Source organism: Scedosporium apiospermum (genome assembly GCF_000732125.1).
Source record: "Scedosporium apiospermum strain IHEM 14462 chromosome Unknown SEQ_SAPIO_0176, whole genome shotgun sequence".
In the NCBI taxonomy this organism is placed as follows: domain Eukaryota; kingdom Fungi; phylum Ascomycota; class Sordariomycetes; order Microascales; family Microascaceae; genus Scedosporium; species Scedosporium apiospermum.
This window is the reverse complement of record NW_015971877.1, coordinates 198,221-212,297: the sequence shown is the minus strand read 5'-3', so window position 1 is coordinate 212,297 and position 14,077 is coordinate 198,221. Positions and strand designations below refer to the sequence as shown.

Sequence of the window (14,077 nt, the reverse complement as noted above, 5' to 3'; positions counted from 1 at the left end):
GTCAGGCCCTCGTCGCACATCTGCTAAGGTTGGAAATGAATTCTCCTCAGCAACTTCAGACGATGCTCGCCTCACCAGTCAGTGGCTTCGATTGTATGGGCGGCTCCAAGTAGATCCGGGCAAACCCAACAAGGACACGAGTTATTTGGAGAAAAGGAACTGTTCCAATGAAACAACGATGCACCAAGAATCAACTTCAGCTGAATATCTGTTTTATTTACCGTCGTTAAGTCGTTACCTAAAAAAAGGAGACATTTCCAAGCACGCACACACTCACACTTTTGACAGAAACAGCAGTGGCAGAAATAAAAAGGCAAACAAGAAAAAAAAAAGACGGCGAAAAGCAAATGGTCGTCAGGTCGTCAGAAAAAGACATGTGTGAGCAATCCACCACCACATGCCAACTCAAGAACAACACCTTTCCCTCCAGCCCGTAAGAACACATCTATCACCTCCACCCATCTCCCTAATAGAACCGCCTTTAGTCGTGTCTACCTAGCGTACATGCCAAGTAGAATCGTTCCCAGTTGAGATCGATCGTCGTAACAAGGGAAGAGCAAGGACAAAAAAACAAGTGTCGCAGTCGCGTATGTGGTCGTCGTCATGGTCCACGTTGAGCCGCACCATCGTGATCGTCGGGCCCCCATTTCAGACATTACCCCCTTCCGAGTCTCGTAACGGTCGGGATATCCGTCGTAACTCGGCCTCTCATCACTCGTCGTCTCTCTCACGGTACATGACCTGATACTACCGTCCATAAGACGGGAAAAAAAAAACAATAAAAAAGAAAATCAACGTCAGAACAAATGAGAGGAAAAGAGAAGAAAACAAAAAATCGAAGGCCAAATGAAAAGCGGCTTCGAGAGAAGAGCAGGGTCGAATCTTCAGAAAAGAAAATAATCGAATCGCTATCCTCCCCTCGTCTTTTAAAAATTAAGTCCCACCATGCAAAGCGTCATTCATCAGCCGTTTACAGCCATGACAGGGGCGTTTTAGACAACAAGCAACAACACGTCGTAAAGGTCGTCATCGTCTCGTTTTTGTGGTTTTTTGATGGAGTGTTGGTCGCATGCCCATGAATCGTTTCAAATCAGTCGAGGATCGGGAACCCAGGAGTGAGGCCTGGGCTGGGAGAAGAAGAAATTAAAAAAAAAAAAAAAAAAAAAAAAAGGTAGAAAATGACATCTAGAAAATCAAAAAGGAGTGTTCGTACACCGTCGAGGTGTGTTCGGATTATTTAGAAAGAGTCGATGTTCTTTCTTTGTTGTTTTTGGTTCCATTTCCCCAGAGCGCTTATAGCAGAAAGTGCAGCCAGTTGGGTTCGGATTTGGCCATGGCATGTCAAATCCAATGGGGTGCTATTACACACCTCATGTGATGAGACTAGAGCTCAAAGCGTCAGATGTCTTCGTTCTGTTCGTTGGCCCAGAGAGGAATTAGAATTACCTTCGCCGTTGTGCCGAGATGGCAGAGCCAGGACGGTTCATGGCCTCGTAAGTGGGAGGTGGGACAGTGGAGTCGATCATGGTTTTCCTTCGCTTGAGGTCAAGGCCACCCATGCCAGGCCCGCCGCTCGAGGGGCGGGGAACATCGTCATCATCACGCTGCCGCTTGAGGCCGCCACTGGCACCATTCATGACGGGCGGCTGGCTGCCATATCCATTGGGCATAGAAGCGCCCATATCCGCCTGGGGTGCATAAACGTCATTGGGGCCGTTGCTGGCCGTTCCTCGGTCATTATTCATTACAGTGTACACATTGTTCGACGCCGATGGCACACGAGGCGGCGAAGCATAACCCGTCTGCTGGGGGTAGTAGGACTGGGGTTGAGCAGCGCTGCGGGGAGTAGCACGCCCGGAAGCAGGGGGGTGACTGGGGGAGCCTGTCATTTCAGGGGCAATGTGGGAATGGTCGCCCGGCATCGATCCAACAGCAGGAGCTGGGTAGTTGTACGAGGCCCTGTTGGCGTCGTAACTGCTGTCGTGGGTGTACTCGGCTTCGTGATCGTGGTCCTGTTCATCCTCGCCAGCCGCATGAGGGACATGAGAGACGGTCTGCCCGCTCTGATCGGATTGAAGGATCCCGTTAGGAGGTTTATTGTCGGCTTGCTCCGTGGACGAAACAGGGCCGGCGGGTCTGCTGGAGGGTGGTGCCATCTCGCTCTTAACGTAGGTGGGCGGCTGACCGTACAGAGACCTGTCTTGTGGGGCGGGGGGTGCCGTTTGATAGGGAGACTGCTGTGTCGACGAGTGGTTGTACATTTGCCTCGAGGTATCGTAGGATTGGGTAGCCGACGGATATGGCTGCATCGTCTGCATGCTGGTACCGGGAGGAGTAGTGGCTGGTGTATTGGGCATTGAGCGCGCGTTGCTAAGACCTGTCTCAATGGACATGGAGTGTGTACCTTGAGTTGCGCTCATCCCTTGCTGCTGAGCCCATTGGAAGTTATCCGAGGGGGCCATGCTTCCCATCACACTCGATGCGCTCGTTGGTGGCGTCGGGAAGGTATGGGCGCGCTCGAGAGTCGGTCTCGTCATCGTCTGTGAGGGAAGAGGGGGTTGCGGCCCCGACAACCCCATGGCGTGATGGTGCTGTTGAATCGAGGGAAGACCAGGGGGAGTGGGCTGAGGGCCGCGAAGTTGGGACTGCTCTTGCTTGCGACGCTCGGCGGCAGCCATAACCTGGCTTGTACGAGTCTGATTCGTGGGGTGGTACAAAAGCGCACCGATGTTGTGAACAAACAAAGGATACAAGAGCTCCGTGATCTTTTCCTTGTTGGCGAAATCAAGCGCACGCTCGAAAGGAATCCTGCATCGAATGAGCAAGGCCGGGACAAACACAAAAGGGGATACCACACATAATTAGTCTAGACACTTACCACACGCCTTTCAGATGCATCGGACCAATCTTCACGACATGGCGAACCTTTTCACTCTTGAGGATACCATCGCGGCGACCACGGGTCATTCCGGCAACATTGAGCAGCTTGGTACCGTTGATCATGTGGTTATCTAGGAGATGGATTAGTATTTATGCCGGTGGGAGGTAGGAGCGACGTCATCGACGGGAATGGCATACCCTCTCTACGGGCGACACAGATTCCTCGGGCCTCGACTTGGTAGCAGAGGCTTCCCTCATCTTCCCACAGCGTGGCGGTAACGCGGGGCTTCATTCCCGGGGGTGCGATCTGGCCGGTGGTGTCGAATCCGGTGTACTGATTCTGCATGGCGGCAGCCTGACCGGGAATACCAGGTAGGGGAGCGGGAGGGGGAAGAAGACCGCTGCTGCCCATGTTCCCCGACACGGGGTGTGCCGTGGGAGGGGACGTCAAGCCACCGGCATACCCATACTGGTGGGGATAAGGAGCCGGAGGGGGAGGAGGGTACTGGGCAGGGCCGGGCTGTAATAAGGGTGGCTGCTGATGAGTGTAATGAGACATGGCGCCCGAGGTGACGGTCTGTGGGGGAGCGGCTTGCCCTGCAGACATATGCTGAGGGTAGTACATATCTTGAGGAGCCTGGCTCATCGCTGGGTAATGATCGTATTGCTGGCCTGGAATAGACGAAGTGATGGGCAGGGTGGGGGACGGAGTCTTGGGCCCGTTGGAAGAAGCTACCGAAGTGAATGAAGACCGAGAGCCGTGGGAGCTGACGGAGGAGGCGATGGAGCTAACCCGGGGCGAAGTCGTACCCGACGAGTAGGTTGCCTGGGGATAGGGAAGAGGGAGAGACGGCAGTTTTTCACTACTCATATACACCGATCGCGCGGTAATCTGGGAGGGATAGTACTGCCCGTCAGGGAAACCCCGGGTCTGCACTTCGGATATCGAGGGGAGATCCAGCTTTTCGGTGTTTCTAGAGCTGCTTCTGATGACCGCTCGGAGCCAATTCAGAATCGACCGTTTGACGAAGCCTGGTTAATAATACAAGTTCAACCTAAGAACCACCCCAAGAGCAAACTTGGGTTCCGGAGTATCCAATTGGTCCTAGCAGTCCTTCGAGGTAATTCGTTTGAGGGCGCGTTGCAAGATGACGGGCGACAAAGGAAGCCGTTACTAGTTCCTAGATACTCTCGAGCTTGGGTAGATAGATGTATGCTACTGAACCGGGGGATCCTATAGAGTAGGACGTTAGAGAAGAATTGCTATGCGTTGACATGCGAGGCCGGTATGCTGTAGGTAGGGAAAAGGCGACATATGTAGTAGTGCTGGGAGGCAAGTGAATTGGAGGGGGCGGGGGAGCCCAAGATGAAGAGAGACAGTTGTCTTCGAATTTCGAAGGGCTCGGAGTTTAGGGCGGCGAGTGGATACGCGAGTGCCACAGAGGTTTTGGTTCTTTTTTTTCTTTCTTTCTTTCTTTCTTTTTTTCCTCCTTGTTCTTCTCTTGCTTATATGGGGAGTATGTGGTGAAGTTGATTTCGAGAAGCTGTGTGTATCTGTGTATTTGTGTGTATATGTGTGTCTGCGGAGGCATATGCAGCCTTCGTCGTTTGGATTGAGAGGTATATGAAAGAGCATTTGCGAGGGAGAATAAGCGTTGGTGAACGTACAAACACTTTCGAGGTCGTGATCTATCCTGTTCCTTGCTGGCTTTAAAGTTCGTTCCGTTCTTGCTCTTCCTTGTCACTTCGGTCTCGCTCCAACTCTAATGCAGGTACGGTCAGCGATGAGATGCAGGTCGAGGAAAGAATGCTGGAAGTCGAGCAATGGGAGAGTCGGCTTATGACTGTTAAACGAGGGGGATGGAAAAAGGAGAGCAGCGGGTAAGAATAGAAAAATGCGCGAGGGTGGTTGAAGGCAAGGTAGTCGGGTCTTACCTTCCTCTCCTCTGTAAAGAAGGTCGCGGAAGGAGAAATTGAGGAGGTCGGTTGAGTGAGGTGAGAAAAGAGGAACTAGGAGAAAAAAAGAGTGGATTGGACCAGGCAAGGTTTTGTTATTTTTGCGGAGGTGTGAGGGAAAAGAAGTAGTGAGGAGGCCGGGAAAGATACTTGTGGTGGATGGAGTACCCGTACCAGAAACAGACGACACACACTACGACCACAACTGAGAAGCGGACGGACTGACTGGACTGGACAGGGACAGAAAAGACCGCTTCATGGTTTAGATGATGGGCCAGACCCGCGAGCAAGTACGAAGTAGTGTACGGAGGGGGAGGTAGCAATGTAGATACCGGAGAGGGAAGGGATGTTGGGAGTAAGTACGAAGTAACTTACTCAGGTACCTTGGCGATTAGTGGTTTGCCGTGGCGGGTGGAGGGATTGGCGGTTCTTGACAAGGACCACAAGGACCAGATTACATCGTAGTTCGTACCTTCTTCGCAGTGAAAAAATAGACGAGGACAAGGGCGGGGAAGGGGAAGGAGAAGGGGGGGAGGGTAGCGCGAAAGGGAAGGAAACGAAAGAGTAACGGTACAATCACCGTAACTCAGTAAACGCCCAGAGGCTTTTCGAGGCCGATGGTGGACTGGGTATGGCGGATTTGCAAGGGGACCGGGGGTTGAGGATGGTGGTAACTGGCTGACCTGAACCCGTGGTCCTTTTGCCCCGGGGAAAAACAGCGACTGTCGACCCGTACGAAGTACCTTGATTGCAAGTCTAACAAGGGAGGAAAAGAGGCTGGGGTTAAATTCTTTCCCCTCTCAATTTTCTTCTTTGGCAGAGTCCCTTTCCTACTTTCCAGTAAAGCTAATCTTATCTTTATTTGATCTTCCTCACTACCGCCTTTTCACATTCCAAAAGTGTCCATTCCTCTGTTCAATCCGTATTGTTTTTTTTTTCCCCATATACTACTACTTTTCTTTTTTCGTTCAATGGTGATGCCCAAGAGAGAGCTATGGCCTGGCCCAACTGGGAGGGGGCGTTGAGCATCTTCGCTTGCCAGCAAGCAAGTGACATGGATGGATCGATGTTGCTCGAGGTGGTTAGTCCTGTTAATTCGGACTTCTGCCGTCTTGCACACACCACTGGTGGTTGGGGGTGGGTGGGTGGGATGAGTGGATTGGGGGAGTGGTGTTAGCACCCCGGGACCATCTCCTCGTCTCCTCGCCCATTCAGGCCATTTTTCGTGGGAACGGTCGAGCCCTGAAGGGAATTAATCGGTGGTACATAAGCTGGAAGGGTGTGAGCGGAACAGAGTTGTACCAGGGAAGAGGGGCATCCAGCACTTTGCAGGGGTGGTGGTCGAATAAGATGGGGGGAAGCAGCGAAACGCCCCTCCATTCCTGTACCCAGTGGCAGCGATGTCATGGTACCGGACAAGGGTCAACATAACCAGACTCGGGCAGGTATTTCTACCTTTTCCAAGGATCGAAAGCGGAGCGCATCTGGGACAACTACATGTACCCTCTACGATACTGTGCGACCACATGAGCTCCACGTACAGTACAACAGGTCGCCGGCCACGTACAGTGATTATACTTGTACTTGATGGACAGGTCACAAAAAAGAGAGTATCAACATCTTAACAGCACAAGTCGAGTTGATTAATGCCTGTGCTCCATCTCTGCATTTTCTCATAATGTCCTGCGGTGAGTTGTGCGCAATGCGATATGAGAGAGGCGAGAGGCGAGATGCGAGATGCGAGATCACTCATGCTCTCGAATATCGGCCGGCAAGTTACAGTTGTTTGGAGCGAATGATTCATTGTGAGAAAAAAGAAAAGAAATCAATGACTTATCCAGCCTCACCGCGATTTCGAGCAGGCAACTTTCAATATTATGTTGCCTCCTCCACCAAGAAGTTACTACCTCATCCTGAGCTTCGGAAGTGAGAACGAAGTACCTGGTTGGGTATTCAACGTTTAGTGGATGCAGCTGTAGCCGGGTACAAGTTATACAGTCGAGCCCTGGTGGAGCGGTTGACCAGTTGTCCATACACAGGTACACCACACCACACTTCACATGGTTACGGAGCGGAGGGCTCTACTCCACAGGCGATCGCCAACCCATTTGTGTGTCTGTCTTCACTCCTATTACGGCTTGATTGAAATGATTTAGCGTGGATTGACGGATGGTCTTACCTCCTTCGACCGCGTGAGGAAGACTATGGATCTTGAGCTAGTGTGTGTGGAGAGGTTGGATTGGTCCGGTGGGCTTCTTTGCCAGCCTCTGACAACAAGTTGGAGCCAGAGCAGGCCGCAGAACGGCGCGGTTAGGAATTATGCTTCAGTCAAGGAAGAGTGTTCTTCTTTTCTTTGCAATTGGGTGAGGTTTCACTTCCTCTACCAAGTGAATCAGACTGTCTGAGAAGTAATAAGCTCTGGAGGGTTCACTTCTATACTTCGCACCCTGCACCGCCGGAGCCGCGAGGTGGGAGTATCACTATCCAATGTCTACTCCTTCACAGACGCTAGTGTGTCTTGTCTCGCAGTATAGTGATACATTCTGAAGAAAATCTGTCAAAATCCAATATAACACTCCAACCGTGAACCCGAACCAAACCATGTCCTGGCCTTATAAGTCTGTCGGAAGGATGAAGTGGCGGCTGCTTCTCTCCATCAGCCGCTCCACATGACTTAGTCCAAGACCGACTAGTTTAGTCCAAGAAGCACATCCTTGTTACGAAGTTTTCAACCTCCTCATCCCGAAGAGAAAAAAAATTATGAAATTCGCGTCTGCTTCCTGGCGCTTTCCTGACCAATCTCAAGCCATTACATGGGCTTATCCGAAGTTGGTCGTCGATGACCGAGGTTCTGGTGCGCGTCACTGTCTTTGGCCTTGGATCCGGAAAACCATGGGTTGGATTCACCCTTAGGAATATACCATAATATTACCAATTCGTCTCAAGTTCATCATCGATGCACAATCCTTCGCCTGACTCGAGACTTCACAGAGGGGAAGAAAAACAGGCCTCGACCGTTACCCCTTGCACAGAGGCTTGTTGTAAAATAGAGCTCGAGATGAGGTCTTATCCAATCAAGTCGATGAACGGGGTGAATGATGAGTAGTCTGACAGCAAGATTGATGATTTTGTGTTGAAGTGTGCCAGATTAGTGGCAATATACCAGGAGATCCTCATGGCCAAACAATTGATCAACGATGGCTTCACCTCCCTTCACCCCCCTCTGATCCTCAAATGCACAATACAACATCGAGTCGTCCCTCCTTCCCCCCACCCCGGTTTTCTCGGTTCAACAACGGAGGGGCGTCTATTAGTAGCAATCCTCGCGTCATCGTAAAGATCCTGCCGTGCTTCTTGTGTGCAGACATTGATTGCCGGTCCGTTGTTCAATTATTACAACACAATTAATAGAGGGAAGAAAAAGAAGGGGGGTGTGGATGTGTCGATGAATCCAAGAGGTGGCCGTTGGATCTCGCCAACCGCCCAATAGAGTGTTAATATGGAAAATAGAGAATCTGTTCGATTGTTAAAATACATCCGCCCCCTCTCGAACAGCGGCAGCTGTTCTTTGGCATATCTCCGGTAGCAGGTGGGGGACAAGCACTCCACAAACCTGTTCCGCAGAGACGGCTGCTGGGAATCTTCAGGGTCTCTCTCAGGGTATGTTATGAGAGGGGCGGTTCGCTCGTCCGGCAACGCCTGGGTCGATTATGTCTCCCAAAGCCTTGTTGAGAAGGAATAGGCCCTTGCGGAGGCAAACTCCCTACATCGTAAGATGCAGAAAAGCACAGGCTATGTTTCGAATCTTTCAGCGTTGCGCACACTGCGGCAATGCTTATACCGAATGCATGGTTCGGGTGACGAAAAGCAGACGGTCACGGCAAAGGTCGGTTGAATCATTTTCACCAAAATCGCCGCCTCAGAAACGTGCTTTGCCACATGGCAGGAGCAGTAAAACATGATCCTGGCAACATAACCGCCACCCATGTTGAAGGGAAAGGGAGACAGCAACCGAACAGACGCCCCGGCACTCTGCTGAGGTACTCCCCACAAAACGACAATCACTGTCCTTCATTTACTTCACAGCATCGCTTCATCTTCAAGAACCTGCGTCAAACTCTTCTTATCAACTCCCAACAATCTTTGCTGTCGGAGCCTGGCCCAAGCGCACGGGAGTGCCTGTTTCTGAATATGCAGCAATTTATCGGTCTGTACGGGAAGTATGAAGTAGTGCTGATGCACTGCAAGGGGAGGAGCAGATAATGCAGATGACAAAGAAGTGCTCGTGCTTCGTCCCCTTGCAAAGTACTTCTCAGCCCGCCATGCCCCGGCTCGTTCTCCGATACCAAGTAGTCCCCACAACACGGACGAGAATCCGGTCCCTCCGCGATTTTGGAAGAAATGAGTGCAAGTAAAAAGGGGGAAAAGGAGACCGTGGTTTGATGTTTGCTCGGACTCCGTTTACCGACGTTCGGGCCAACAAGCATCAGATGCTGCTGCAATACGATCCCGAGTGATTCTGTAAACGCTCCTTCCTATACATACTGTGAAATTCTAGCCATAATAGTCGATAGATGCCAAAAAAAAAAAAAAAAAAAAAAAAAAAAAAAAAGTCAGGGTCCAGTCGTCTCTTCAGTATGCACTGCGCAGTACCGTAGTATATAGTATTATGCATAGGTAGCAGAGCGCTCATATGTTGCAGGGGACATGCGTCAGTTAGCTTCGACAGGTTAGTACTTCATATGTGACCATGCGTGCTGGCGGTCCTCGCGTGTAAGTGGCCTTACCATACTTCGTACAATACATACATTCCGCGCTTTTCTGCTTTTTTGCCCCGATGTTTGCAGGCACTTCCCTGTGAATGTCACAGAGGAACTACGTACAAAGTAAGTATCCTATCTAGAGAGACTGGAAACTATCTCAGAACGTCTCTACACAGGTAATAAGGGGCGAAAGCAAATCCCCTGTATAGAAATCGGACGTCAATCCGTAGAAAAGAGACGGACAACCCGTTACCCCATCATCAACTACTTCGTCCCGTTCAGTACCGCTCAGTTCCGACAAGTGGCAGATACTATGACCAGTTGTATCGCAAGTCTTTTTTATTAATGAAGAGACAGAAAAGGGGGGATCACACTCCCACCCGAGTCGGGACTCGGAGGGGACGGGCGTTGAGGCGAGGACAACAAGCTCTTACGATGAAATGACCCATCCACTACTACCGTGACACCCGCGACAGCTTGCAGAGAGGGTCGTGCAGAGGCGCACAGGATATCCCACTTCATATCTCTTTCACGATTAAAATGATGATAATTGAGTTGACGAGTCGGTTTACGAACCGTCGGGCACCAAGTTGCACTGGTCGCAATGGGCGATGAGATTGGTCACAGACGGCGGGTTTTTGTTCGATTGGCGATCGACAACATGCAAGATTTGACATTTCCGAGCTTCCACTTTTTTCCCTTCCTCTCTGGAGTGCAGATTAAAATGTGCAACTCTGAAATAAATTTCCCTGCAGAATGCACGCTATTAGCTGGCAGAGGAGATGCAGCGAGATTGATCAGAGAAGCGTCAACTGGCAAGCAAAGCACGGGCACATCCATCAAATCTATCCTCGACACCTGTTTCACCTCTAAACTCTTAACCTCATTTCAACTAAAGGGGAAAAACACTCGACATCATTGGCCGCCATACTTTCCTTTTACCATCCCGCTCCAAGACCCTGTTCTCATCGCTCCGCACTCTTCAAGCAAGCCACTGTTCTAGACGACGGGAATGGCTGAACATCCTGTCGGACGGGACAGTCCTCTGCGAGGCTTCGACGCAGAAGAAACCGAAGTGACACATATCACATCAAGGTGAAAGGAACAGGGCGTTCTCCCTTCTCGATGGCTGTCATTATCACAGTGCTTTACACCCCCTTTCCCGCTTTTCTACTCACCCCTAGGAGTCCTTCCCTCCTTTTCTTCACATCAGGATAATCATAGGGGGGTGAGGAGAGATTTCAGCCCAACAGAATCGACACCAAGCTGGCTGCCGTTCGATGTCTCACCATCCATGATTTCCTCGCTTGTTTCACGGGGGAAAAAATACTAGCAATTAGCCCATGGACAGGCCCTAGAACCCCCTAGGCGCCAGGGGCTAGTTCCTGAGAAGCAAGATTCGGTCAACGAAGACGAAAGATCAAAGTTTATCCCTACTCCGGTTCTGGAGTCAAAACAAGTAGTACTCCAGTGAGTGCCCTAATGGTGGACCACTCGGGCACGCGAGATCCTGGCAGGAGGCTAATGCCGCCCATCATGTACAGCTACTGTACACCCGAAAGCGAAGTACGTGTCCGTGGTGCATTCGAGAATCTGGAGACTTACAGTGGCCAGCCATTTTAAGGGACAAGGAAGCAAAAATGCAATGATTCGAGTGTCAAAATCCTTCCCCTGGCAGGAGAGGAGAGGTAATGCCTATCATTGATCGTCGGCTAAGACTTCTCTGCATGGGTAGGAAGTGAAGAAGAAAGAACAGTGTAGGGCAAGCGGAATATGGATAAGCAAGGCACTCCTCGACCGACAGCCACTCCAAGTATGCGTACAAGCGCCCGAGTTCGATCAGGTCTGGACCAACCGTCCACAATGTTGCCGCCGCTTACGGAAGGTCATTCACGCAGTCCGTGGTCCATGAGACTAAGAAAACACGACAGAGGCGGCGGATATACCATACCCAAAGAGGTGAAAATCGGCAAAAGTCAAAGAGGGAGGTGAGGGAATCCCCACCCAGGTCAGGTCCCCTTCACGACCCAAAGGCGGGGCTTGCATATGGACGCTTGTTGCAGGCAAGAGGGTGGTATCTAGCGCAGTGTAAGTCGTGGCACCGTAGCCGGTGGGCTGGCCGTGTGCAGGAAGAGAAGGTCCACACACACAAGCGACAAGAACTCTTGGGGTGGAGGTGGAGGCGTCGAGTCGGGATGCAGTACGCATATGTAGGTGTATATAATATGTATGGTTATACATAGTTGGGGTGAGTGCAAGCACAGGCATGAGCGAGGGTGCGACGAAGTAAATGCTCTCTTATGCTTCGACTCCCGGCGCCTCTGTCCATCGTTTTGGCTGTTTATTTTGTGCTAGGAGCGACTTAGAAAGGAACGTTGAAGTCATTCGGTTTGATGTTGTACGTCCGTGAAGCGGTCAAGGATACGAAGAAGCGAGTGGCCGGTTATGAATAGTGTAGAAGTGTGAATCTCTTTTATTCATTTGTTCTTGTGCTCGTGTGAGAGACAGGAAGAACATCGGATTTAATACGGGGTGTCCATGGTTTTAGGAAGAAGTTTCCTCTTTAAGTTGTGTATCTTGTACGGTACCCACGCAACCCTGCGGGTGTAGCTGTAACCGCAAAGTACAAGAATGAAGTATGAAGTAGTAGTCCGTTCAGCAGCCAGGCCAATGCAAGATGCCGCCAGGTTTTTGGGGCACTGATGCTGTGCAGGTATCTTCAATCCTGCCTCTTGCGAATATTGATGTTCGTCCCTCTTGGACTTGACGCTTATCTACAACCCAGATTTTCGGGGTCAAGGACGTTTGATAAGCTACTTTGTACGAAGCCGGGAGATCGTGCACTACCTCGTGCTTTCATCGATAACAATGCGACATGATATCCACAAGTACCTTTTATGGACACACGCACTTCGGATGTAGGCTTCGCGCAGGTACATAAACTGGTACTTGAACCGAAGCGTTTGGTGACCTTTTGTCTTCAGTACGAAGTAGCACCACCTCTCTCTGGAGCAGAACCATACCTTTGTGCTGTTGCGGGAAGACCTACCAAAGTACGAAGTACTACTCATTTACCTTCTGTGCATGGATCCCATCGCGCCACCGGCAGGTGCAGGCTCGGTGGGAGCCACCAGGATTAGGGCTACCTGCTCATGGTCACAGCCGTCTTCTGCACTCTATAACAGGACGAGGCTATTATCGCCCATAACTTTGGAGTGCATTGCAGTAATGTGCTGTAGTGTAGATTAGGGATCAAGATCAATCTAGCACACCTGCTTCCGTCCACGGGAACTTTAAATGCATGGTCGGTTTCTCTTCCATCTTAGAAAATTGAAACTAAATACTTTCCTTCACTTCGTTGACCGTATTCATCCTCGTCATCCTCTGGCACTTTCAGATCGAACGAGTCATCAGAACCGTTGACTTCCGACGAAGGAGTAGGCTTGATTGAGGCCTTTTTGGGACCTTCTTCTCCTCACGCTAACTCGGTTCGTATGCTCCTCGGATGTATTTGTTTCCGCTCTCGCCCAGAGAAAGCGACAAGGTCCAGCAAACCAGAGTTGTTAACACCAGAGAGGAGAGGGGCAAGAAGTGAGAACAACATTGAAAATGGGGTAAATTAACACTGTGGCTGGGATGTCGTGGGGTACATGTACTTGGTAAGGATTTTGGACAGGGGTCAGAAGAATGTACCGCTACTTCGATCCCACCACCCTTCCTCCCCCAGAACGAAGAGCACCGCACCAGAGCTGCCCTAGTCAGAATTTCGTCGAGGGCACAAGATGGACAATGCCAACAACTGTGGATCCATGGTCGCAGGGATATAGGCGAGAGTCCTCTGGTTGCCGGCTCGCTGGGGAGAGCCATAAACCTCCCTCTGAAAGTTGTAAATGCTACCATGAGCAAAATTGGATCGAATTCGCGACTCGCTAGCAATCATGAGAACGCAACACGGTTCTTCTCATTCTTCCTCCGTGAGTGTATTTTTGCACCAGGTCTTATGATAAGACGGAGGTCGCAAGTGGCTGCCACCATAACGTTGGTTGACAACGTGGCGAGTGTCTGGAGTCTGCTACTCACGCAACCCTCCATTGTTTCGTGGCCAGCGTGGACTGGTTGAATTAGCCGCCCGATCCAGTATCGTGGGCATCCAGGAAGAGATAACGCTGCCATAGGTGGGAAACAGAAAAGGGTGATTCGGAGATTGAAAGGGGACAAGTTTCCTTCTCTTGAACCCTTTTCCCCCGACCAGCCACAAGATAATGCCATCACTTTCTCTTCTCTCGGGCGAAGCGCTTCTCGGACTGTGGACTATTGACGAGGGCTATCCCTGGCAGATCAGAGCATTTGCCGTCGGTGGAGTAGTACTTTAACATGCTGCAAAATACGGTAGACCACAAGAGGATTGTGAATCCTCTCACTCCACCCCCTCAACCCAGGATGGTACGTGCATGTTGGTGGACTCTCTCCCGCCCACA

At 50.8% G+C, this 14,077-nt stretch overlaps 1 protein-coding gene across 1 annotated transcript; it reads right to left on the bottom strand.

Moving 5' to 3' along the window:
• Nucleotides 1-1,442: 1,442 nt before the first annotated feature.
• SAPIO_CDS10609 (Cell pattern formation-associated protein stuA) lies at nucleotides 1,443-3,751 on the bottom strand (the record flags this gene model as incomplete). The annotated part of the gene is made up of 3 exons (XM_016784172.1): nucleotides 1,443-2,808; nucleotides 2,879-3,011; nucleotides 3,079-3,751. The coding sequence occupies 3 exons, from the start codon at nucleotides 3,749-3,751 to the stop codon at nucleotides 1,443-1,445; spliced, it is 2,172 nt and encodes a 723-aa protein (XP_016638412.1).
• Between the last annotated feature and the right edge of the window lie 10,326 nt (nucleotides 3,752-14,077).